Source organism: Eleutherodactylus coqui, chromosome 11, assembly GCF_035609145.1.
Source record: "Eleutherodactylus coqui strain aEleCoq1 chromosome 11, aEleCoq1.hap1, whole genome shotgun sequence".
Lineage (NCBI taxonomy): Eukaryota > Metazoa > Chordata > Amphibia > Anura > Eleutherodactylidae > Eleutherodactylus > Eleutherodactylus coqui.
This window is the reverse complement of record NC_089847.1, coordinates 131,837,389-131,864,589: the sequence shown is the minus strand read 5'-3', so window position 1 is coordinate 131,864,589 and position 27,201 is coordinate 131,837,389. Positions and strand designations below refer to the sequence as shown.

At 44.9% G+C, this 27,201-nt stretch overlaps 1 protein-coding gene across 1 annotated transcript; it reads left to right on the top strand.

Annotated features, from left to right (window-relative positions):
- LOC136581804 (vomeronasal type-2 receptor 26-like) lies at positions 1-27,201 on the top strand. Its single transcript, XM_066582428.1, has 4 exons — positions 1-564; positions 20,261-20,482; positions 24,951-25,074; positions 26,294-27,201. The coding sequence occupies exons 1-4, from the start codon at positions 1-3 to the stop codon at positions 27,199-27,201; spliced, it is 1,818 nt and encodes a 605-aa protein (XP_066438525.1).

Below are 27,201 nucleotides of genomic sequence, written 5' to 3'. Positions count from 1 at the left end.
ATGATTAAAGGTTATAAGAGTATGAACAATTATCAAAAGGTCATTGAGGTAATTAAAAATATTCCTGTTAAAGTGATTATACTTTGTGGAACCTACCATGATCAGATATTCGAATCTCCTATAAGTAAATGGCTCGGTCATGTGACCATGATCTTCACTCCTTCCTGGGGACCAAATATTGTTCTCATTGAGAAGTATCCAGAGATCTTCAATGGAAGCTTGTCCCTGAAAACATTCTCAAAACACAATGCAAAACTAAAGCATTTCATTGATGGCTTCTATCCTTTAAACTATCCGGAAGACCTGTTACTTGAGAACCTGTGGATGACAATATTCCGCTGTGCGTCAGGAAAAAAAGAAAAAGATACATTGTATGAAAAGATTTATGATATATCCCTACACAACTGCACAGGACGGGAGCGGATTAAGGATACCTGGAATTACTTGCATGATACACTTTATGACCCAGTATTTAATGCAGTGCACATTATGGTCAACGCTCTACATCAAATACACTATTCCCCAGACAACCGGTCTAGAACAGACGCATCCTATCAATTCCAGGTAAATGACAGAAATATGTTTAGTGGCATAAAACAGCTGGTGAGTCGGTCGTCTCCATTTAGAGAACATAAGTTATAGTGAAAGTTACAGTGTTTTAAAATGTTTATGTCTTCTTTAGTTCTCCCTTACGTGTTCATTTTATTATAGCCATAGCTGGTTCTGTTACTCCATAGATGATAAATAGTTATGGGCATATATTGCTTGCATAAATAATTCTAAGAAGTTTTATGACTATTGCAGAGTAATTCACTAAGACATAATAGACACTTACACTTTCACTTACACTAAGGCCTCATGTCCACGGGCAAAAGAAGAATTAAAATCCGCAGCGGATTTTAACTCTTCTCCCGCGCGCGGATCCGCACCCCATAGGGATGCATTGACCACCCGCGGATAGATAAATACCCACGGATGGTCAATAAAAGGGATTTAAAAAAAAATGGAGCATGAAAAAATCTGGACCATGCTCCATTTTCGTGCGGGGAGACCTAAAATAGGAATTTAAAAGAATTTACTCATCCGGAGCGGGCGGGGAAAGTCTTCTCTTCCTCACGGCCGGATCTTTCTTGCTTCGGCTCGGCGGATGTGCCCGACGCACGTTGGCGACGTGCCGGCGACGTGCCGCCGGCGTGATGAGTTCATCCGCCGGCCGAAAAAGAAGATCAGGCCGTGAAGAAGAGAAGACTTTCCCCGCCCGCTCCGGATGGGTAAATTCTTTTAAATTCTTATTTTCAGCGCTCATGTCCGCGGGGCAGGAGGGACCAGCTGCAGATTCTCCATGTAGAATCCGTAGCGGGCCTGATTTTCCCCGTGGACATGAGGCCTTACGTCTAGTGAAATATTGTACTTGTTAAGGCATTGATTATGGATTTGTTATTAATCTAAACCAATTTGGCTTAGAGCCAGTGTTGTGGGGGCTACTATCACAATGTGTATTGTCCCAGAACCAGAGTCCCTGTTACACGCCAGTGCAAAGTTGTCATGGGCTTGCATAAAGCATATTTTTCATATAAATAAATAACTCTTGTTATTTGTACAGCGCCAACTTATTATGCAGCGCTTTCAGGTAATTTTTAATTTTTTTTTATCCATTACCACCCACCAAGCTGGGTGTTCATTTTAGCGACCTCGGAAGGATGGGTTGACCTTGAGCCGGCTACCCTAACTATTCGGGGATTGAACTTGTAACCTTCAGGTCGTGAGCGAGAGCTTACACTCTACGCCACATGAGGCTCTATATGCATAACATATATATTTTTTGTAAGTGGTATCGTGCTGATGAATCGTCTCTGCATGCGTCCTTCCAGGTATCACTTACAGAACTGAATTGTGAGTGACAAGTGGATATTGTAGTGCAGTCTGAGTGAAGCACCACAGCAGAAGCTAATCTAAATTGTACTGTGCATGTAAAGAATTGAATCTGTTAGCAAAGATATTCCTGCTACCAACTAAGTAAAAGACATTCCAACGAGCATTGTAGGCAGTTGTTTCAGTACGTCTGCTAAAGCAGATACCTTTAAAGTTATGATAACCAAATGATCATTCATCTACTACTCTTTTGCAATGCCTCAGTACTAACTTCCTTCTCTGGGTCATTACGATGCAGGGATACCACATGTGTAATTTTGCTTTTAATTTTATACAAAAAAAGGGAGAAAATAGTTTTTATTTTTTGAATAATTTTTTACTTTTAAAATTTTTTTTTGTCCCTTTAGGGGACTTCCACAGAGACCCATCAGGACCCCCTGATCACATTCTGGGGGTCTGATGGTGACAGCCCTTTACATGCTGCAGTCGCATAGACCGCCGCATGTAAAGGGTTAACAGCAGAGATTGGAGGTTTTCTCCATTCTCTGCAGTGTAATAGCGAGTGCCCGGCTATCCTCTGGCAGCCCTTTACGTGCTGCAGTCTCATAGATCGCGGCATGTAAAGGGTTCACACAGCAGAAATCAGAGGTTTTCCCCATTCTCTGCTGTGAAAGAGCTGGTGCCTGGCTATCCTCTGACAGCCAAGCACCTGCTCTCCCTGCCATAGAGACCATCGGCTGGCTTCTGACAAGCCGATGGTCTCCATGGCAACCTGTAAAACAAGCAGTGCAGAAGTTTGAAAATACAAGTGGGGGATTGCCGGCAGATCGGTAATATCTTCTTGCTTCTGTCCTGCACTATTCTGTGTGGGTCTGTACAGGCAGAGCAAAATGCCACAGCTTATAGACGTGTGCTCTGCAGGTCCCATAGTGAAACATAGCCCGGAAATCTACCGGGCTATATTGCTATGGGCAGTGGAGCTCGTCCCGGAAAATTTCCGGGCGTGCCACTCAAGGGGTAAAAGGGTTTCTGTCAATATTGCAGCCAGCCTGGAATTGGGAACCCAAAGTAGCCCTGAAAAAAAATTACAAAGTGGCCTCCTGTTATACCGTGTTTTCCCAAAATGAAGAGCTAGGTCTTATTTTCGTGTATGTCTTAATATACTTATAGGTCTAAGCCCCTCCCACTGCTCTCCAGAGCTCCAATGCACTGAGCTGTGGCATTGATTGGCCAATTCATAATTCCCGCCTCCACAACGTGATAGCTGTTATTGGTCCTTCGACCGCTGCTCGACCAATCAATGCAGCTCAATGAACAAATCACAGCCACCAATAGCTTCCTGCAGGTTGAATTTATAAATCCCATAACCAGGAAGTGATGTTCTGTGGGCGTCCGAGGACTGCAAGAAGTGCATCAGAGCTTCAGAGGGCAGCGGGAGGGACCTGGACCAAGCCTGCGAGGTAATGTATTCCTTTTTTATGTAATGTAGCTAGGGCTTATTTTCAGGGTAGGGCTTATATTTCAAGCCTCCCAGAACCAGGGTAGGTACCCCCCAAATCAGGGTAGGGCTTATTTTCTACATGATCTATGTAGTCTCATGCTTATGTATATTATCAGTGTGTTTTATGCTGCATGAATATGAAGTGTATTGCCTAGCTGCAGCACTGAATGGGTTACTGTCTGGGTTATGTCTGGAAATGTAACTTTTGTAAGTCATGTGACCTTGTCATATAAATGTGTGTGCAAGATGCATGATTGGAGCTTTTCAGCTTTTGGGCTTTTGGCGTTTGTTTTTTTTGGCTTTTTGGAGCTGTACGGAGTGTGCCGTTGGAGTGTGGCCCACATGCATGTACCTTCAACCTGCATGTGGTGAAGATGGATGAAGAGGAGATGTTGCCTAGAAGTCTTTCCCCTACCCAAAGTGTGTCTGAATCAGAAGTCAGCTGTGCAGAGTTCCAGTACTACAAGTCATGTGAGTGACTGGTAGAGAGTTCGTGTTTCTCCTATGGAGTATCCTGTCCAGGAGTGGTGCTGGAGTCAAACTTTTCATAATGCTCGAGAGCTCATTTCAAGTAACGAACTCCATTGAAGTCAATGGGCGACTCGAGCATTTTTGTATGGGACCGATGCTCCGCATAGGTCATGACTTGTCAAACACCAGAAAACATCAGAAAGTCATGGAAACACCACAGAAACGGATAGAGAAGGGCAGGGGCAGCATACATGGTTGCATCTCAGGCTCCCAGGTCCTACTATTAAGCCAAAATGGGGGCAAGAGTCTGGCTTCACCCCCCTAACAATTTACTTCGGACAAACCCTCATTAGCAAGGCACACGCGCTGGCACATCTTAGCTGAGCACCACACTACCTGCAACCAAGGAGAATCACTGCCTGTGGGTGACACCGCTGCCTCTTCTCCTGGGTTACATGCTGGCATTACTGTCCAACCCCCCCCCCCCCGCATGATCCTGCGTCTACAGTGCACAGAAAAGTTTCCCTGCGCAGCGTTCAGCTGCCCTCATGCTACATGCTCGCTTCATAGCCACACCACCCTCATGTCTATTTATAAGTGCGTACTGGATGAGGAGGAACGGGAGGCACACACTGCAGAGGGTTGGCAGCGACCCTCTTTGAAGTGTGGGCTGTAGCCCACAATGCTGTTGAGAATGGATGATAAATTGACGTACAATCACCATTCCAATCCTGTGCTACCTCCGTCACAAAATTGTCAGGAGCTGCAAACGTGGGCATAAAGGGGACTCAGGTGCCAGCATTTCTACACATCTCCACAATGCAGCAATACTCTGTGTGGGAAGCACGTGAGCAGGCCCAGGGTCAGGCTTGGTCCCAGCCTCCACCTTGTGTGACCCAAGCTGCCCTGAGTTACATAGCAATGGGAAATCCATGTGTCCCTACACAATTCATTCTGTGTAGGTGTCAGATAGCTCAACACCGCAATGGGAAGTCTTTGAGTTCCTTGGGCTTGCCTATGCTGTCGGTGCACAAAGATGGTACTACACAAGAAGAAATCAGTGTGCCCAAACATGGCAGTTTCACCCCACCAAGGACCTCGGCCTCGGACCACATTTCTGCCCTAGTCAGTCAGTGTATTTGTGCCAGACAGGTAAAACAATGCAATGGGAAGTCTTTGTGCACTCACAGCATAGGAGAGCCCAACGAACTCAAGCATAGTATTACACATGAGGAAATCAGAGTGCCCAAACATGGCAGAGTTTCACCCTGCTAAGGGCCTCGGCCCCGGCCCACATTTCTGCCCTAGTCAGTCAGTGTGTTTGTGCCAGTCAGTCAGTGTGTTTGTGCCAGACAGGTAAAACAATGCAATGGGAAGTCTTTGTGCACTCACAGCATAGGCGTGCCCAAGGAACTCAAGCATGGTATTACACATGAGGAAATCAGAGTACCCAAACATAGCAGAGTTTCACCCTGCCAAGGACCTCGGCCTTGGCCCACATTTCTGCCCTAGTCAATCAATGTATTTGTGCCAGATAGGTAAATCACCGTGATGGGAATTCTTTGTGCACCCACAGTATAGGCAGAGACCTGTAACATTTCTGTAGCAAGAGTATAGGCGAACCCCTGATACATTGGTGTACCAAGAGTATAGGCGGACCCCAGTAACATTTCTGTAGCAAAAGTACAGGCAGACCCGAGTAACATTTCTGTAGCAAGAGTGTAGGCGGCCCCCAGTACCATTTCTGTAGCAAAGTTAGGAGCAGAACCTTATAACATTTATGTAGTAAAAGTATAGGCAGACCCCTGTAACATTTCTGTAGCAAGAGTATAGGCAGACCCCAGTAACATTTCTGCAGCAAAAGTATTGGCGAACCCTAGTAACATTTCTGTAGCAAATGTATAGGTGAACCCCTGAAACATTGGTGTACCAAGAGTATAGCCGGACCCCAGTAACATTTCTGTAGCAAAAGTATAGGCAGACCCAAGAAACATTTCTGTAGCAAAAGTATAGGCAGACCCCAGTAACATTTCTGTAGCAAAAGTAGAGGCAGACCCCTGTAACATTTATGTAGCAAGAGTGTAGGTGGACCCCAGTAACATTTCTGTAGCAAGAGTATGAGCAGACCCCAGTACCATTTCTGTAGCAAAAGTATAGGCAGGCCCTTGTAACATTTCTGTAGTAAAAGTATAGGCAGACCCCTGTAACATTTCTGTAGCAAAAGTTTAGGCAGACCTCTGTAGCATTTCTGTAGCAAAAGTATAGGCAGACCCCTGTAACATTTCCATAGTAAAAGTATAGGCGGACCCCTTAAACCATTCAGTAGAAACTGCATAGGCAGACCCCAGTAACATTTCAGCAGCAAATGTATAGGTGAACCCCTGAAACATTGGTGTACCAAGAGTATAGCCGGACCCCAGTAACATTTCTGTAGCAAAAGTATAGGCAGACCCAAGAAACATTTCTGTAGCAAAAGTAGAGGCAGACCCCAGTAACATTTCTGTAGCAAAAGTAGAGGCAGACCCCTGTAACATTTATGTAGCAAGAGTGTAGGTGGACCCCAGTAACATTTCTGTAGCAAGAGTATGAGCAGACCCCAGTACCATTTCTGTAGCAAAAGTATAGGCAGGCCCTTGTAACATTTCTGTAGTAAAAGTATAGGCAGACCCCTGTAACATTTCTGTAGCAAAAGTTTAGGCAGACCTCTGTAGCATTTCTGTAGCAAAAGTATAGGCAGACCCCTGTAACATTTCCATAGTAAAAGTATAGGCGGACCCCTTAAACCATTCAGTAGAAACTGCATAGGCGGACCCCAGTAACATTTATGTAGCAAAAGTATAGGCGAACCCCTTAAACATTGGTGTACCAAGAGTATAGGCAGACCCCAGTAACATTTCTGTAGCAAAAGTATAGGCCGACCCCGGTACCATTTCTTTAGCAAAAGTATAGGCAGACCCCTGTAACATTTCTGTAGCAAGAGTATAGGCAAACCCCTGAAACATTGGTGCATCAAGAGTATAGGCGGACCCCAGTAACATTTCTGTAGCAAGAGTATAGGCGAACCCCTCAAACCATTCAGTAGAAAAGGTATAGGCAGGCCCCAGTAACATTCTGTAGCAAGAGTGTAGGCGAACCCCTGAAACATTGGTGTAGCAAGAGTGTAGGCGAACCCCTGAAACATTGGTGTACGAAGAGTACAAGTGCACCCCTGAAAAATTGCTCAACCGCGAGGGCAGGCGAAACCCATAAACATTTTTTAAAGATACAGCTTGCTGTTGCTTAATTTGTAACAGAGCCTGCTGGCAGCCCTATGAAAAAAAATTGGTTTCTGTTAAAGTATCAATACTTTTGAAACTTTGGAAAGAATTTTAAAACATTTTTAAACAGAGCCTTTTGGACGGCAGAAAAATTGGCAGTTCAGCATGATGACATGCTGTTTAAGGAGGAGGAGTAGGAGGAGTAATAATATCCGAGAGTAATTGACAAAGCTGATTCCCCCTTTTTTTGTGGTGATAGAGGATGCATTTCCGCCGGTGGAGAGGAAAAGTCTGGGGAAATCCAGCCTTTCTTCATCTTTATGAGTGTAAGTATGTCGGCACTGGCAGTTTACAGACGGGTATGTTTATCCGTGATGATTACCCCAGCTGTACTAAACACCCTCTCTGACAAGATGCTAGCAGCAGGGTAGGCCAGCACCTCCATGGCGTACAGCGTAAGTTCGTGCCACGTGTCCAGCTTTGACACCCAATAGTTGTATGGAGCAGAGGCATCATGGAGGACAGTGGTACGATCAGCTACATACTCCCTCACCATCTTTTTACAATGCTCCCTCCGACTCAGCCTTGACTGGGGAGTGGTGACACAGTCTTGCTGGGGAGCCATAAAGCTGGAAAAGGCCTTGGAGAGTGTTCCCCTGCCTGCGCCGGACATGCTGCCTGATCTCCGTGCCTCCCCTGCTACTTGGCCCTCGGAACTGCGTCTTCTGCCACTGGCGCTGTCAGATGGGAACTTTAGCATCACTTTTTCCACCAGGGCACTGTGGTATTGCATCACTCTCGTACCCCTTTCCTCTTCGGGAATGAGAGTGGAAAGGTTCTACTTATTTCGTGGATGGAGAAGGGTGTACACCCAGTAATCCGTGTTGGCCAGAATGCGTCTAACGTGAGGGTCACGGGAAAGGCAGCCTAACATAAAGTCAGCCATGTGTGCCAGGGTCCCAGTACGCAACACATGCTGTCCTCACTAGGAAGATGACTTTCAGGATGCTTCTCCTCCTCTTCAGCCCATACACGCTGAAGAGATGAGAGGCAAGCAGCATGGGTACCCTCTGCAGTGTGCCCAGCTGTCTCTTCCCCCTCCTCCTCCTCCCCCTCCCCCTTCTTCTCCAAAGCGCGCTGAGATAGACATGAGGGTGGTCTGGCTATCAAGCTACATACTGTCATCCCCGTCTCCTGTTCCAATCGCAAAGCGTCGGCCTTTATGCTTTGCAGCGAACTTCTCAGCAGGCAAAGCAGGGGGATGGTAACGCTAATGATTGCCGCATCGCTGCTCACCATCTGGGTAAACTCCTCAAAGTTTCCGAGGACCTGGCAGATATCTGCCATCCATGCCCACTCCTCAGTAAAGAATTGACGAGGCTAACTACCACTCCGCCTCCCATGTTGCAGCTGGTATTCCACTATTGCTCTACGCTGCTCGTACAGACTGGCCAACATGTGCAGCGTAGAATTCGAGCATGTGGGCATGTCGCACAGCAGTTGGTGCTCTGGCAGCTGAAATCGATGTTGCAGGGTCCTCAGGGTGGCAGCGTCCGTATAGAGGGCTAGCGGAAATGTGCGCAGACGTAGCGCACATTGCTGAGCAGGTCAGACAAGAGGGGGAAGTTTTTCAGAAACCGCTGAACCACCAGATTGAAGACATGGGCCAGGCATGGCACGTGTGTGAGGCTGCCGAGCTGCAGAGCCGCTACCAGGTTACAGCCATTTTCACACACGACCATGCCCGGTTGGAGGCTCAGCGGCAAAAGTCAGAGGTTGGTCTGCTCTGTCAGACCCTGCAGCAGCTCGGTTTACAGCTTATGCGTGCGGGTGGGTGGTGGCGTATTTGCGCTTTCGCTCCAACGCTTGTGTTGGCGACAGCTGAGCGCTGCGCTGAGAGACTTTGCAGGATGGAGTGGAGGACTGTGAAGGTGAGGGTGTGGGTGCAGGCCGGGAGGCGCTCGTGCCTGTGTCCTTGGAGGGAGATTAGATCTCTGTTTCAGACTGGGGCACAGAGAAAGAGGCAGTGGTGTGACCCAGAGGCGGTGAATGGCCTTCGTCCCACCTTGTGGGGTGCTTGGCCATCATATGCCTGCGCATGCTGGTGGTGGTGAGGCTAGTAGTGGTGGCTCCCCGGCTGATCATGGTGCGACACAGGTTGCACACCACAGTACATCGATCGTCCGCGCTCTTATTAAAAAACATCCACACCTTTGAACACCTAGCCCTCTGCACGGAGACTGGCTGCGAAAGGGTGCTTTGGGAAACAGTTGGGGGATTATTCTCTCTGGCCCTGCCTGTACCCCTGGCCACTCCACTGCCTCTTCCAACCTGTCCTGCTGCTGCACTTGCCTCCCCCTCTGAACCCCTGTCTTCAGTAGGCTTAGCAAACCAGGTGGGGTCAGTCACCTCATCGTCCAGCTGCTCTTCCTCCGAATCCTCTGTGCGCTCCTCCCTCGGACTTACTGCCCTTACTACTACCTAACTGACAGACAACTGTGTGTCATCATCCTCATCCACAAAAATCTCTTGAGACAGTTGCCGGAAGTCCCCAGCCTCATCACCCGGACTCCGGGAACTTTCCAAAGGTTGGGCATCGGTCACGACAAACTCCTTAGGTGAGAGAGGAACCGTTTTTTCCCATTCATGGCAGGGACCCGAGAACAGTTCCTGGGAGTCTGCCTGCTCAGAATATGTCATTTTCATGGAGTGAGGAGGCTGGGAGGAAGAAGGAGCAGCAGCCGGAGGATTCAGAGTTGCAGTCCCTAGGCTGGGAGTAGTGGACTGCGCAGAAGACTGGGTGGTCGATACATTGCTGGATGCATTTTCTGCCATCCACGACAGGACCTGCTCACACTGCTCTGTTTGTAATGAAGGTCTACCACGTGGACCCGTAAATTGTGATATGAAGCTAGGGAGCCCAGAAACTTGCCTCTCTCCTAATCCCGCAGCAGCCGTCTGTGATTCACCCCGCCCAGGAACTCGGCGTGTGCCCACACCCTCACTTGGACGTCCACGTCCATGTCCTCGACCCTTACCCCTACACTTCATCATGGCGGATTAAGAATAGAGCAGGGCCCAAATAAATTACCCCACTGTACAGCACTGACAAGTGTGGCTAATTCACCGCACACAGAGACTTGTGGATAGTGGAGGCTCTATGCTGTGACTTTAAAAATTTAACCAGCTGTCTTGCGCTGATACCTAGGGGTAATTTACCACTTACAGAGAATTGTAGATAATAGAGGCTGTGTGGAGTAGTAGAAGACTCTAAAGCCAGTGGATAGTGCTGGTAACTGCAGCTATCTCAACCCCACCAAGGAAAAGGTATTGTGGGACGCTCTGCAAAGCGGCAGAGCTTAAATACTTTGCAGTGGCCCAGGAAATATTACAGTACTGTTTAGCGGTCAGACCTCTGTGTAATGCACTGCAGACACAGAACGGTATAACTGAAGTCGTTTGCAGTAGGCTAGGAAATATTAGAGAGAAATTTATGGTGAGAGCTGGATGTACAGGATCCTACTCTAACACTTTCCCTATATAAGTAGCTTTTCCCCTAAACTCTGCAAAATACACTGCAGACTGAGAACGCAATTACTGAAAGGCTGGGAACAGGCCTAGATGTGTAATACGAAAATTGATGCACTACTACTCCTAGCCAGCCACAACTGTAATGCACATGGTCAGATGTAGTCCTAAGAAGGAGCTTTGGGGTTCTTGCACGGAGGATATGGACTGTATAGTGTATAACTTTCTCTATAGAAGTGGCTGTGCCCCAACACTGTGTCTAATGCACTGCAGACACAGAACGGTATAGCTGAAGTCGTTTGCAGTAGGCTAGGAATTTAGGAAATATTAGAGAGCAATTTCATGGTGAGAGCTGGTTGTACGGCACTGCAGGCTGAGAATGCAATTACTGAAAGGCTAGGAACAGGCCTAGATGTGTAATACAAAAATTGATGCACTACTACTCCCAGACAGCCGCAACTATAATGCATATGGTCAGAATGAGCCTGAAGAAGGAGCGCTGGGGTTCTTGAAGACAGGATCCTACTCTAACACTTTCCCTATATAAGTAGCTTTTCCCCTAAACTCTGCAAAATACACTGCAGACTGAGAACGCAATTACTGAAAGGCTGGGAACAGGCCTAGATGTGTAATACAAAAATTGATGCACTACTGCTCCCAGCCAGCCACAACTGTAATGCACATGGTCAGATGTAGTCCTAAGAAGGAGCATTGGGGTTCTTGCACGGAGGATCAGGAGGACTATATAGTGTATATAACTTTCCCTATAGAAGTGGCTGTGCCCCTACACTGAGTCTAATGCACTGCAGACACAGAACAGTATAACTGAAGTCGTTCGCAGTAGGTAGGAAATATTAGACAGCAGTTTCACGGTGAGAGCTGGTTGTACAGGACTGCAGGCTGAGAACGCAATTACTGAAAGGCTGGGAACAAGCCTAGATGCGTAATACAAAAATTGATGCACTACTACTCCCAGCCAGCCACAAGTATAATACACACGGTCAGTTGTGGCCCTAAGAAGGACCGTTGGGGTTCTTGAAGACAGGATCCTACTCTAACACTTTCCCTTTATAAGCAGCTCTTTCGCTAAATTCTGCATAATACACTGCAGACTGAGAACACTATAGCTGAAATGGCCTGCACAGCCCGAGATGAAAAGAAAAAATTGGTGCACTACTGCTCCCAGCCAGCCACAACAGTAATGCTCACTATGAAGAGTAGCCGTAACAAGGACAGTTGGGGTTCTTGAAGACAGGATCGTACTCTAACACTTTTCCTATATCAGCAGCAGCACTTTCCCTAACCTCTGCCAGCGTGCGTCTGAGGCGAGCCGCGGGCGGGACCAGTTTGGTACTCGGCGGTCACCTTATCTCTTCAGCCACTCACTACTGGGGAGGGGGGGGGGGGCATGGGACGTCACAACAGGAAGTGGTAATGCCTTCCCCGCATGTCTATTGGCTAGAAAATGGCGCTAAACATGCGGGGAAGTAAATGTAATTGACTCGAGTACCGGGTGGTGTTCGTCTCAAGTAACGAGCATCTCGAGTACCCTAATGCTTGAACGAGCATCAAGCTCGGACGAGTGTGCTCGCTCATCTCTAATGGACATTTAAATCAAGGGTCCAGCACCCAAGTAATTAGCACAAGAGTATTGTGTTGACTGACAGCTGGTCTCTCTTTGTGATGACCAGTATCAAAGCTACACTCCTAGTCATTTAACTCCCTAAATGCCACAGTCAATAGCAACCATGGCATCTAGGTGGTTAGATTGCAAATGCAACCATGGGACATCGATGTGTAGACATGGCAGCCATAGGCCTAAGAAATCCAAAGGCAGTAAATAAGGAATGGAGATCCTTTTGTTGCTGTTGTGCAGGAAGAAATAACGGAAAAAAAACTAAGGTGCTGCCTGTCTACTAAAGCTAAACCGTTTGTAACAGAGCGTAAAGGCCCATTTACACAGAGCGATGATCGCTCAAAAAACGTTCAAACAACGATTTGAGTGATCATTTTGCATAAACTATTAAGTAGCAACTCAGCTACTTCGTAACTTTGTAACTCTATTGTTCCCCAGTGGGTTAAATAGCTATAATAATACTATCAGCACTACCCACGGAGAACTCAGTGAGCAGTCCTAAAAAGGCAGCACAATGAATTTTAGGCTGACTTGAATTCAAGGACCAACGAGCAGTGCACAAAAAGTGCACGATGACCGCACGCTTAGACGCAACGATTATCGCACAAAAGATGAAGGGAATTGTGAAAATTTGTGGACATTGAGGCACAATTCTCATGAAATGGTATTTAAGTGGGTAGTTTTACCTGATTCTTCTTTACTATAGGTTTAAAAAAAAAACCTGCCAATATTTAATGCGTTTTGGGGAGCCGCCCCTTCGCCAGAAATGACTATGATGGGTGCTATATGTACATAACAGATGATAGATAAGATAAAAAATAGAGACAGGAATACAAATAATAAAAAGATGAATATTCAACAGAATTAGAGCAAATGCCTGAACTAGCTTTTTGTTTTATCTATACATGCATGATCTTTTAAGTGGGGTTTCCTTCTATCTGTGAGATGAGCAGACATTAGGTAGGAACAATGACCTGTTCAGTGTATGTCTGTGCAGCACCCAAGCCAGGCCTCGGCTATGGAGGTGGGTGTTTGATGGGGTGACAGCTGGCCATGGATAGATGTCTGCCGGGGAAGAAAATCAATGCAGTGTGATTGGTTGCCTCGTTGAGCATTTCTTTTCCACAGGGCTACCAGCGAGGTAGTGTAGGGTAAGGTGGTAGTTGTCAAGTTCATGATGCCAGTCCGTATACGGGCCGAAACACATGCCAGACAAAATAATAAAAATAGGAAAAATAAAGTAAAAATTGTCCTCTCCCCTGGAGAGTAGTGTGGTGCCTCAGTGCAGATGTTAACAGTGTTGAGAAGGGACTCCAGAAAGCAGGAGGTTAACTTTCAAATAGATAGCACAGTTTATTTCTTGTAGACAAGGTTTTCATTACATATCCTGTATGTCTCATTACTTTGTTCCTTGAGGTAGATATACATGATAGGAAATCACAGACGCAGGGGAGTAGAGAAAGGCTAAACTTTAAAACGTAACTTTTAATAATAGATCACTAAAATCTGAAAACGTGCGGCTTGTATCAACAGACAACATAAATACTGGTCTACACTGGCAGGCACTTAGTAAACCAAGCAAATGAATAGTTTGGTTCAGGGCTGGGGATGCTGCTAGGGTCTCTGATTTTATTGTTTTTTGGTTCTCTTAGCAACAAATCTCTTTCATTAGCTAGGTATTGCTATTATTGACAACAAACCCGGCTGTTAATACACTCGCAGAAAAGGGTTCTTTTTCTTTTGCCAAATGGATAATGTGGGTCTCTATCTCCATGCCACACATGTATATTTTTGGGCAAATGTAGCCTGTAGGGTGACATACGCAATTCTTTACACAAAAACAGATCCCACCCGGGGAACTATTCCCTACCACTATTAGGCATTATCCCTAATCCTAAACAACTCCTAAGCTATCTCTAGGATCTATTAGGTGGCCTAGTACCTACTAGGCACTCTCCTGATTTTTCTAATTACTTTTGGGCTATTTTTATGGTTCATTAGTTGGACACATATCAGAATTCCTATATCATACACATTTATGGTTTATCTTTTTGAAGGGCTTCTGACGGGTGGCTTACGCGACAGAAACGCGTTGAGCCACATAAGAACTTTTCTATTGGACCATACAGATTCCGATCTTATTCAGGAATTACCCAGATTTTATATTTAACCACACTGACCCCATATGTATCTTAGAGCTCTTTGTCTGGTTTAATTCCCTCACACTAGGATCTACAGAGACCTGATATCATCTTGGTCCTGTTCTCCTACTAGTACTAACTCTTTCTTGGGTCCTCACCCCTGTCCCGTAAATGGACAAGCCAATATGCTTTTGGATATGGGCAGGCAGGCATTATTTCTATTGGTTCTTACAAGGCTGGGAACACATTGGTTTCCTTATTGGCACTCGTTTATTCCTCACGGAGCCCTTTTTGTCCTGTGCGTTTTACCTAAATCTAAACTATGATGTGTTTACCTTATCTAAATTATGATGTGTTCTTCATCCCCGTGTCCTCTTTCAGCAGGCTGGGATTTTAATTTCCCACCTGCTCAAAGACCTTCAATGCAGAGCCAGGGACAGCACAGAGAGGACGCGGCTGAGTCCCGGCAGCTAAAGAAAGGTGATTATGTGTTTTTTTCCCCCCGTTTTCCTTGTTTTTCAGGGAAGGGCTTATATTTAAAGTTCTTTCCTGAAAAAAAATTACGGGGTGCTGGCAGCTGGATCCTCTACCGCAGTTGTCATCTGTGACAGCTGCAGTAAGGGAATTCTTTATTCACCGCCGGGATTTAGAATTCCATTGCCGCATCTTTCACATCTGTGACAGGTGCTGCAGGGAATTCTTTACTCCCTGCAGGGATGAAGAAAACATCTGCTGCATGCGGCAGATGGGTTCTTCATCCCTGCAGGTGACACGACAGTGGTGGACAGTAGAGATGAGCGAGCACCAAAATGCTCGGGTGCTCGTTGCTTGAGTCGAGCTTTCCGCGATGCTCGAGAGTTCGTTTTGAGTAACGAACCCCATTGAAGTCAATGGGCAACTCGAGCATTTTTGTATATGAGCAATGCTCGCTAAGGTTTTCATTTGTGAAAATCTGCAAAACCTACGAAAGTGATGAAAACAACACAGAAACGGGTAGGGCAGGCGAGGGGCAACATGCTGGGCTGCATCTCAGGCTCCCAGGTCTCACTATTAAGCCACAATAGCAGCAAGAGTGGGCAGCCCCACCTAACAATTTTTACTTCAGACAAACCCTCATTAGCAAGGCATATCTTAGCTAAGCACCACACTACCTCCAACAAAGCACAATCACTGCCTGTGGGACACACCGCTGCCTCTTCTCCTGGGTTACATGCTGCCCAACCCCCCCCGCATGACCCTGCGTCCGCAGCGCACACAAAAGTGCCCTTGCGCAGCCTTCAGCTGCCCTCATGCCACACACTGGCGTCATAGCCACACCACCCTCATGTCTATTTATAAGTGCGTCCGCTATGAGAAGGAACCGGAGGCACACACTGCAGAGGGTTGGCAAGGCCAGGCAGCAACTCTCTTCGAAAGGTGGGGGCGATAGCCCACAATGCTGTTGAGAATTGATAATAGATTGACGTTCCATCTTCATTCCAATCCTTTTCCACCTCCGTCAGGAGCTGTAAACGTGGGTATAAAGGGGACTCCGCTGCCAGCCCAGCACTTCTACACATCTCCACAATGCAGCAATACTCGGTATGGGAAGTATGTGAGCGGACCCTGGGTCAGCCTCTGTCCCAGCAAACACCTTGTGTGGCCCAAGGTGCTGCGAGTGACATAGCAATCGGGACTCCATGTGTCCACACACTACTCATTCTGTTTGGGTGTCAGATACCTCATCAACAACGCAAGGGGTAAACCATCTGCACTCTGCACCCTACTCAAGTCTGTCAGTGTTTTGGGGACAGACAGGTACAACCACTATGGCAAGTCTGTGTGCACCCACAGCATGGGTGGCTAGCAGGAACCCATAGACGGTACATGAAGAAATCCCATTGCAGTGCCCCGGATAGCTGAGGTTATGTGAGAGGAAATACATGTTGGCTGCGGCCCACACTCCATGCCCTAGACATTCTGTGTTTTTTTAAAGTGCCAGGCAGGTACAACTCCGCTATGGCAAGTCTGTGTGCACCCGCAGCATGGGTGGCTAGCAGGAACACACAGACGGTACATAAAGAATTCCCATTGCAGTGCCCTGGATAGCTGAGGTTACGTGAGAGGAAATATATGTTGGCTGCGGCCCACACTCCATGCCCTAGACAGTCTGTTTTTTTTTAAAAGTGCCAGGCAGGTACAACTCCAGCGGCTGGACATGAAGTGAAGAGATCAAACTCCCAACTACACTGTAGCAAGGTCTGAAAGGCCCAGGGCAGCTATATAGGATGGTGATTGGAAAAGGAGCATCAGCTTAACAGGAGACCAGAAGCTATTAACCCTAGGAGTGCTGGAAGAGAGTGAATATAAGCTCAGGAAACAGAGAGAATGGGACGACGCCCATATTTGCCAGACACAGAAGCATAAGATTGTGTCTGAACAGTGCACCTAACAACTGCTACTAAACAAAGACCACTACAAGAGTCAATATTACCAATAACAACCCCTATATTTGAGTCAAATAATACCACCACACTATGATCACTATTTTTACAACTATGTACTGATGGAATAATACCATCCTACTGCAACTGAATAAAGACCACTACAAAGATCGATATTACCAATAACAACTGTATATGAGGGTCTAATAATATGCCCCAAATCATGATCACATAATACCACCATACTGTTAAAATATACAAAGAACAATATTATCTTCCATACAGTGAACATATAGAAGTAGATATCAGCTCTTTGCAGATGCTCTGCAGACTGTATAAGTGATTACAGTACCTTTATACCCAGTGATCACAGGTGGTGTCCCCTCTGACAGAAGTTGTACACTTTTCTTTTCCACCTGGCCCAGACCATCATGATGACTCCTCTTAGTCACAACTAGTCTCTGCAGAATTTGACATACAGACAACTTTGACTCAATTTCCCAATCACAGTAATAATGCCTTTCACTGCCTACATTTAGTAATAATTCTCCTTGTGGTCTCCTTATCGCCATTTAAGTAATAACTAATACTCCTTTATGGCCATCTTAAGTAATAAATAGTTAAATTTATGGCCCCATTAAATAATAAGTAATGGCTCCCTTAAAATGTAATTTATGGCCCCATTAAATAATAAATAATACCTCTCATGGCCATGTTTAGTAGTAATAACCCTCATAGCTCGCTTAAGTAATAAATAATTGCCCCTCACTAATCCTTAAAGAAAAAATAATGTCCCTTATGGGCAAGACAAGGAATAAATAATGCCCCTCATGACCTCCGTAATTAATAAATAATGCCCCTTGTGATCCCAGTAAGCAGAGATGACCCTTTAAGTAATAAATAATGCCTTTAATAATGCCTTAATAAATAATGTGGCTTATGCCCCCTTAAATAATAAATGTCCCACTTGGCACCCTTAAATAATGCCTCTTTAAGTAATAAGGCTTCATTCCCCTCCCCCCAATACCATTTAGTAGAAATAACTATTATAAACAATAAAGTAACAAAACAGTTATACTCACTACATTGCTCCTGGCTTCTGCAGTACATACTACACCGGAATCTGTCTGACTTTCAGGTAACACGATCGCTATGGCCAGTTCCCTGCCTCAGTGTTGATGTGGCCAAGGCCTGGCCGATGGAATTACATGTTTGTCGTGTGATTGTGAGTGAGCTGGGGCATTGTGGGGTGTGTATTGCAAATGTTATGAGGGGAGAGTGAAGTAGATAAGTATAACTGTTTTGTTGTTTTTCAGCTTAGAGCACTTCCACCACAATACGTCAGCACCTGCACTGGCCTATTGCAATTTTTCCTGGTGGGTTCAATGACCAGTAAACCCCTGTTCGCAACCCTGTTCATTTGCCCTATTAGAGCATGCGCATGTGAAAGAGCAGGGTCCCCCACTAACACCCTTGATTTTGCAGAATGGAGAAGCACTCATTAAGAGCAGCTCCAGTCGTGGTGGACCTTCCACTCTACTATTCAGGTGAGAGATTGGATATAGGGGGTAAAGGAGAAATTGGAGTCGAATATAACCCCAAGGCAGAGGACATGCTGTCTGGGATTTATGGTGGTGCCACACACTGAAATGGAGATGTCATGATGAGGTCAGTTAGTAGAGGGTGGAAACAGGAGAAGGTCAGTTTTTGAGAGGTTCAGTTTTAGGTAGAGAGAGGACATAGTGTTAGAGACAGAGGACAGACAGTCAGTGGCGTTCTGGAGGAATGTTGCTGTGATGTCACAGGAAGAGGTGTATAACTGGGTATCGTCAGCATGGAGAATGTACTGAAGGCCAAATCTCCTGATGGTTTGTCCAATAGGGCTATGTAGATGGAGAAGAGGAGAGGGCTGAGAACCAAGCCCTGGGGGACCTCAACAGCAAAGGGAAGAGGAGGGGAGGTAGAGCCAGCAAAGCAGTCACTGAAGGAGCGGTCGGATAGGTAGGAGGAGAACCAGGAGAGAGAAATATCCTTTAGTCCAATAGAGCAAAGCATACTGAGGAGGAGTTTTGGGTTAACAGTGTCAAATGCTGCAGAGAGATCGAGGAGGATCAGTAGGGAGTGGTCGCCCTTCGATTTGGCCGTCAGGAGGTCGTTTGACAGTTTAGTCAGGGCAGTTTCTGTCGAGTGTAGGGAGCTGAAGCCAACTGTAGGGGGTCAAGAAGAGAGTTTTCTGAGAGATAGCTTTTAAGGCCGGAGTAAAATAGGCGTTCTAGTAGTTTGGAGATGGGTCGGTAGTTGGCAGCATGGGTCGAGTCAAGAGTTAGTTTCTTTAGCATTGGGGATATGATAGTGTGAGGGAAGAGGAGGTGTGAGGGAAGAGGGTCGCTAGCGCAGGTGGTGGGGCGTGGACACGATAAAAACGCTTACTGTTGCCCTCATCCACTCTTGGCTCGAGTTATGCAACTCGCTGCTGATGGGCTTCCTGTGCACCAGACTCGCCTCTCTCCAATCTATTCTGAATGCAGCAGTCAGGCTCATCTTCCTGTCCGGCCGCTACTCAGCTGCCTCTGCCCTGTGCCAGTCACTGCATTGGCTGCCTGTCAAATACATAATACAATTTAAACTCACCACCCTTATCCACAAAGCCCTCCATAGCACCGCGCCACCCTACATTGTTTTTCCTCATCTTAATTTACCACCCAGCCAGCGCCCATTGCCCTGCTAACTAAATAAGACTAATTGCCCCTTTAATTCAAACCTCTCATTCCTGCCTCCAAGACATATCAGGACCCTCACGCCTACGGTTTCCATCAATTGATTACTTCATGTAACCATGGTCTTCTCTTGTAAGCGCTGTGGAATATGTTGGCGCTATATAAATGAAGATTATTATTATTAAGATTATTATTATTTAGATTCTTTTTCCTGGGTGAATGAAAGTCTAGTTTTATTTCGGTCATCAGCTTCCCTCTTGTGGTAGTTCTCATAGCTGTTTCTAGGGATTAATTAGGGTTGCAGGAGCCTCTTGGAACACTGTGGGGATATGGATCCCACTTGACATCCTACAAAATCCACATATAAGAAAGAAAGCAAGAAATACAATAGTCCTTTCAACTATAGTTTGTGAGTGTTATGGAGCCAGGGTAGAACTCTACCTCTTTTCACCTGGAGAGGATCACCATATTGCCATCAGGAAGATTGGGTGGTGGAGGGCCTTGGGCAGGTACCAATGTGCCTTACCTATAATTTGTCCCTAGCAGCTGCTATGGGTAATGGTTGCCATTGTTGCAGCAAACCATATATGTCAAACAAGCAAAATGGTACGATTGTGTAGAAAAAGTACAATATACTGCTTGAGGCTTTTCTATTTCGCTGTTTTTATATGTTTCAATGTGTGGTTATAGATTTGTTTCCCTTTTATTCCAAAGGTATATCATACTTTGATGTATCTAGAACTTTTTGGTAAACTGGTTTTCCAGAGAAATAGAGAAATCTCAGAAGACTACGAAATTCATAACTACATTATAGTCAATAAAACATTGTTCTCAAGTATTGTTGGCGACATTGCATTTGAATTTTCACATATGCCCAGCTTAAAAGCCATTATCATCAATGAAAGCTTAATTCAGTGGAAAACTATCAACAATGAGGTAATGTATCATCATCATGAAACTTTGTGAGTAAAGTTTTGACATTTCTTCAGTGAATCTGAACAAATAATTGGCATCTACAAGAACTAACTCTAATGCTTTAACCCAAAGTATTCCTTAATGGTATCATCTAATCTTAAGCCCCATTTACACAAGATGAATGTCGAGCAAATAATGCCCGACACTTGTCCCCGCACATACTCGCTCCTACGCTGTCATACAAGAGCGAGTGTCACTGGCTCTCTGACAGAGCGGCAGTACAGGGGCAAGGCAGCTGGAGGAGATTTCTCTCCTTTCTCCCCTCTCTCCTTGCCCGATCTTCGTCTTGTGTAAATGGGGCTTTAGGCATTTGTGGCAATTTCCAAGGAGATACCACCACTGTCCAATCAGCAGAGTTTGAGCTCTGTGACCACCCCTGTTTGCTGGAACAAAGTCACAAAAAAGAAAATATTGAGCTACTGTTGCAGGTAGGGACAGGTGTCACGGGAACCAGAGTATGATGTGGCCTGCAAAGATACATATATATTTATTTTAACAAATGTATTTTGGGAATAGGTTAGGAATGGAAGCTTCTGTTAATAGATAAAGTATGAAGCTATTACAGAAATGTTCGATAATCTCACTAACTCTACCTAAGGATATATGCTCTAATGTGTGCAGAATAACAATCTTTTACAAATCACAAAGTGTAGCAATAAAACACAAAGTAGTACCACTGAATGTTTTAACCCAGCAGTGGAGGTCACCTGCACACAGTCTGAAATTAATGCAAATGTTATTCAAACTCTTGTCTACAACTGGAGGATGAATATGCATTTCTCTGGCATTGGCCTGAGCTTATGTATTTTAACAGGCAGGACTGCGCTTCAGTCACTGCCTGTGGGCACACATTGTTTTTTTTCTGAGGACCCACCTCACTTACATATATCTCTAGTGTGATTGGTACTTTAGCATAGGTGAAGTGTGTTTGGACATCTGTTGGGGCTACCCCACACAGCTGCAGGATGATGTAAACTCTCTGTAGCAGTATCTCTGTAGTCCCTGCAGCTTTGTTTTATCAGCAATGTTGGTTCTGATTATGAGGCCGCACTTCTCAGTTCAGGTTTCTTCCTTTCTCGTGCCACTAGCACTCTCTAACAGGCACAAAATCTCTAGGACACATTGTGACAGCCGAGTGCATACCTTTGTTGGGGCGCTGGTGGGGAAATAAGATGGTTGTCAATGGTGGCTCTACCGTACTAGACCGTAGTATTTAGAAGCAGCCTGGCCCAGCTGCACACAGTGGCAAGTAGAGATAACAGTAACAATAGCGAGTAAATTGAATTGTTCTCGTGATGCCAGTACCTTTAAGTAGAAATTATCTGGTTGGTCAAAAATAAAGAGTCCACACCAGCTTTGATAACATAAACCGAAGGTATACAGTTTACTCCACATTTGCAAAGATTTCAAAAACCAGTTCCAACGTTATAGTTTCCTATTACTAGTAATTCCAACAGTTTAGCCGTTAACAACAAACACATATACAAATTTCAGGATTATAACTTGAAAAGACTTTCTCTTCTCTGAGCTTCAAGGGGTCTGCCCGGTCTGGGATTCTTCTTCCAGCAGGAATGAAAAAGACTCCAATCTGGCCTATGGAGCTTGACTTGAGCCCAGCTTTCTTAGGCTCTACTTGAACTCTTCTTTAGTTCCAAACACACACCTCTCCTACTCTGTTATCTAAAGTCCCTCCTCTCATCCCATGCTCTACATTTTTATAGTTGCACTCATAATCAAACCCGAGCTATGGGTGAGCTACCTAGCCAATCCTAGGCATGCTTAGGTTAACTGACAAGGTAACTGGCAAGACACATAAGGTTAGGATAACACAGACACCAGACAAATGACCTAACATTGACCCAGACAGAGCCAATAGACATAACAACACAGTCTATCACATCCAACAGTACAAACACATAAACACACCACAGAAGACAGAGATTGAAGTGTTGGAGGCACCCCTATTCTGGGGCACTACAGGGCACATCTCACACGTGTCTCTCAGCTGACTCCTCACTCCTCTGGCAGCTCTCTCTCCCTGCAATGCAGTCTCTTAAGGCTAAGCACCACTTAGATCACTCTCCTCTCTTCATCAGAGATTGTTGTTTACTACTTCCCTAAAGGGTTTTTTCAACTTTGAGAAAAAAAGTGCTTCCTGCAGTTTTACAGGCACCACAAGCAAGCATAGATGGCTGTTTTAAAATATATATCCACTCCTTAGGACATCATCCAGCTGGAGTGCAAAGTAAGACAGTCCAAGTACAAGACTTACATAGTAAAATCTTGGGGAAACATAGCCACTATGAATTACCCCCACAATTTATTACCAACTCAAAAGCTTCCCAGACCACTGCTGAAGTGACAATCACACAAACACCAGTCACACACACCTGATTCTCTGAAGAAAAAGAACACCTCAACTGCTACCATACCAAAAAATTAGGGAGGTCGGTTGAGACACAATTTGTTGGCTGCCACGAGAGTGGCAACGTAGTGCTGGAGAGGCCTATAACATACCTTGCCCTGGGCTCTTTGTGCCCCTAATGCCTCTAACACCCTCCTTTCTCAATTCTCCTGCCCCCAGGCCATATCAGGTTGGCTTACCCCTAGGCCTTCAGCCCTTGTCTGGCTTTCCTTTCTAAAATATTTGCTTCTTCTATATACTCTTAAGTCTGCATGCAATTTTGTCTTATTCTTCTAACCTAAATCTTCAGGATATTTAATAACTTTGTGGGAAGTGACAACTGATCATCAAAATGAAACTGCTCGTCAATTGACTTATCGTAATTTTTAAATCAGTATCAATGGTAATCCACAAAAAAAGGTAAATCAAGAAAAGTTGTCACACTAGTATTAATGATAGGGGTGAAAGAAAGATGAAAGTCATCATTACTTAGTGCACTAAGGAATATATCTGGAGAAATCCGCTTCCTCCTATATGAAGAAGATATGGTTTATGAATTTCTGCCATAGTACCTGACTCACCCATATCTATTCTCCTAGGAAGATGAATAAGTGTCCCACCAGTCCATATAGAGGTTTGCTAAGCTAGGGAATCTGTTCTCCATAGTAGTTCCCCTTATCTGTAAGTAGAACTCATAGTTATATATAAAATAATTATACTGCAGGCTGAATTTTATACATTATGCAATAGATTTGAACTTGATAATCCCATAGATCGCTCCTTTTTATATAAGAAGAAGACTGCTTCACAGCCTTTTATAGATTCAATGACTGTATATAATAAGGTTACATCCAGTATATATGAATCGTCCATTTTATTTTTTATCCCAGCTCTTGCACAATGTGTGCTGTATACTTTAAGTGAGCAGATTGTGATTTGACATGGTTGTAAATATTCAATTAAATATCTGGAAAAGTTGCCTTACAACAGTCATTTCATTACAGTTGGGAAAAATAAAATCAAGGATTCATATATACTTTTCACTTGCAAATTGACTACCTTTTCCATCTGACCAACTGAGTGAACACCATCTGTAGCTCCAGCTACATCTGTGGCGCTGACTTTTGTGATGCTTTTACAGTTCCTCACCACCAGTACTGGCGGCTGTTTGTGCAAAGTGTCAACAAAAGTCTATGCTAGTTAGTTTTGGCTTTTTTAGATTCTTTGGTCAATTCTTGTAGGTCTACAGCCTGGCTCAGAAATTTTGCTAAACGTTGTCTCGGCCAAACCTACTAAAATTCTTCTTCCTTTATTTAAAAAAAGGTGACAAAGGAATAAAAGAAAAATGAGAAGGAAAAGTATAAGGACAAAGAAGGAGAAGTTAAAAGAAGGAAAATTAATAGAGATGAGCGAACGTACTCGTTTAGGGCGATTTCGCAATCGAGCACTGCTTTTTTCGAGTAACTGACTACTCGGGCAAAAAGATTCGGGGGGCGGTGCTCAATTGCGAAATCACCCTCAACGAGTACGTTCGCTCATCTCTAAAAATTAATCTTCTTTTTCTTCTTCTTTCTTCAATAACTTTGCCTTAAAACAATTCAAAAGTAATTAGATACACTCCTAGGTGACCTAGTAGTGCTATGCGGGGCTTTTATGGCTCTTAGACAGTGTTATACACCAGTTTTAGGGGTATTGGTGAGGTTCAGGTTTGGTTCAAACTAATTTGGACCAAATGCAACTTTTCAATCTGGTGGAACTGAACTTTACAAAAGTTTACCCATTACTATACTTGGTGTGTAACCAATTCTCCCAAGCTGTGGAATATGTGATTGACATTTTGAAGCGATTGGTTCCTGGATAGAGAAATTAAAGATTTTGCTGTGAAGGAGGTCATCAGAAAAAGCTTTCCTTGATTATTAAGAACAGCCTGAATTCTAAGTGTAAGGAAGGCCATGGGGTTTAAGGTAGGGAGTAAAGTTTCTTAATTTAAAAGAATTAAGAGACTATGGTGTCTCTTTTGTCCAGATACCAAAGGCCCGGTGCACAGAAAGTTGTCTACCAGGAAGTAGAAAACATGTACTCAAGGAAAGGAGTTCTTGTTGTTATGAGTGCATACCATGTTTTGAAGGAGAAATATCAAACACATCTGGTAAGTATTTCTTCTTCTTTTTCTTCTGTTTCCTATCTAAATGTTTTACAAATATAGCATTTATATTGTAGCTGGTCAGCTATTCTTATCCTATTAACCGCTTCCAATCTAGTGTTGGCCCTCGTCCGACGTTAGGCTTTCCCTACATAGCTCCCTTATCAGATGAGGTTAAACACATGTTTCTAACAGCATACAAGACTGCCCTCTGATGCTGAAGGCTGTTCTGCATATGTATGTTACAGTAAATGGCACAAGAAAATGGTAATAAAATAATTGCAAGGAATCCACAACGCATTTTCCCCTCCCAATTTAAATAAGAGGTGGGGAGTTTGTGGGTGGCAGGGAAATTGGATTGGAAAGGTTTAAGCCTCTATCATATCATAGGTCATGGTGTAGTGGTCCAGCGGATACTACAGAACACTAGCAGCACACTTGTCCTGTCTCACCTGTCTGTATGCTGTCCATGGATACAGGAGGTGCCGTCTGTGGGAGCGACCCTGTGTCTCCTCTTCTGCTATAAGCTAGAGCTCATCATTGATGTCAGCTGGCCTCTGATTGACTGACGGTCAGATTTAATTTCACTGGTGCAGAGCCCCAAGGGCGGGAAACAACATACAAGTCCGTATGGAAGTGGGCCGGTAGAGAGAGAAATGATAAAAGGAAGTGATGCAGAGCAGTTAGCAGACTCAACCAGGAGTATGTGAGGAGAGGTTGCAGTTCCCGTAGTCACCGAGGAGGAGTGTTCAGTGAGTTATTCCTAGTCAAGGTAGAGTGTGGTGTGCAACCAGCTCCCTTGTTATTCTACAGCAGAGTTCCAGCTCCGGCCATACCAACTGTTAGTGTATTGGGGTGTTACAATGGCAGGATATGGAATGAACTCGGGAGCCAAGCTCAGTCCATACTTGACAAGTGCCGGCTGTTTAAAATAATTGACACCCTATTTTAATGGCTGCAATCGGCAATAACAGTGATTGATAGCATTTAACCATTTAGATGTTGTGGTCAGTGTTGATTGAGGCATCTAAGCTGCTAGCTGGGAGCTTTATTACCCCTTCAATCTCTCCATGATTTTTATCGTGAGGTGCCGGTAGGGTGCAAAGGTAGCAAGGAGCTTTATAAAGGCCCACGGGGTTGCCAAGTATTGTACAGATGCTTATTAAGCCCCGCATGTTTTGTTGTTGCCTTATTATGTGATGTTATGAGCTTTTATTTCCTATAGACAGTGAAAAGTGCAGGAGATGTCCCGACCATGAGTGGCCAAATGAGAACAAGACTCAGTGTATTCTCAAACTGATAGAATTTCTCTCTTACTCTGATGATGTGATATCAGTAATTGTTCTATCCGGATCCATGTTACTTATTACACTGACAGCAGGAATATTGGGGATTTTTATTAAATATCAGGACACCCCGATTGTAAGAGCGAATAACAAGAACCTGAGCTTTGTCCTCCTGGTCTCCATCCTGCTGAGCTTCCTCTGTGTCTTCTTGTTCCTCGGCCGTCCTGTAGATGGAACCTGCATGTTACGCCAGATATGTACTGGAATATTACTCTCAGTATCCGTCTCTTCATTGTTGGCCAAGACCCTAATGGTTTGCATTGCGTTCAAAGCCACCAAGCCTGGAAGTGTGTGGAGAAGATGGACTGGAGTAAAGCTACCTAATTGTGTGCTCCTGATCTGCTCCTCTGTCCAGGTTATTCTCTGTATGAGTTGGGTGACCTTATCTCCCCCCTTCCAGGAGCTAGACACACACTCTTATAAAGAGCAAATGGTAGTTCAGTGTAATGAAGGGTCAGATCTTTGCTTCTACTCTGTCCTGGGTTATATGGGGATTCTGGCCGCTGTTAGTTTTATTACAGCTTTTGTAGTCAGGACATTACCGGACAGTTTTAATGAGGCCAAGTACATCACCTTCAGCATGCTGGTGTTCTGCAGTGTCTGGATAGCCACGATCCCGGCTTATCTCAGCACCAAAGGCAAATACATGGTGGCCATGGAGATATTTGCTATCCTGGCCTGTAATGCTGGACTTTTGGGCTGCATATTTTTCCCTAAATGTTACATCATTCTTTGCAGACCTGAAATAAATACAAAATCCTATATACTGAAGTGCAGAATTCTATGA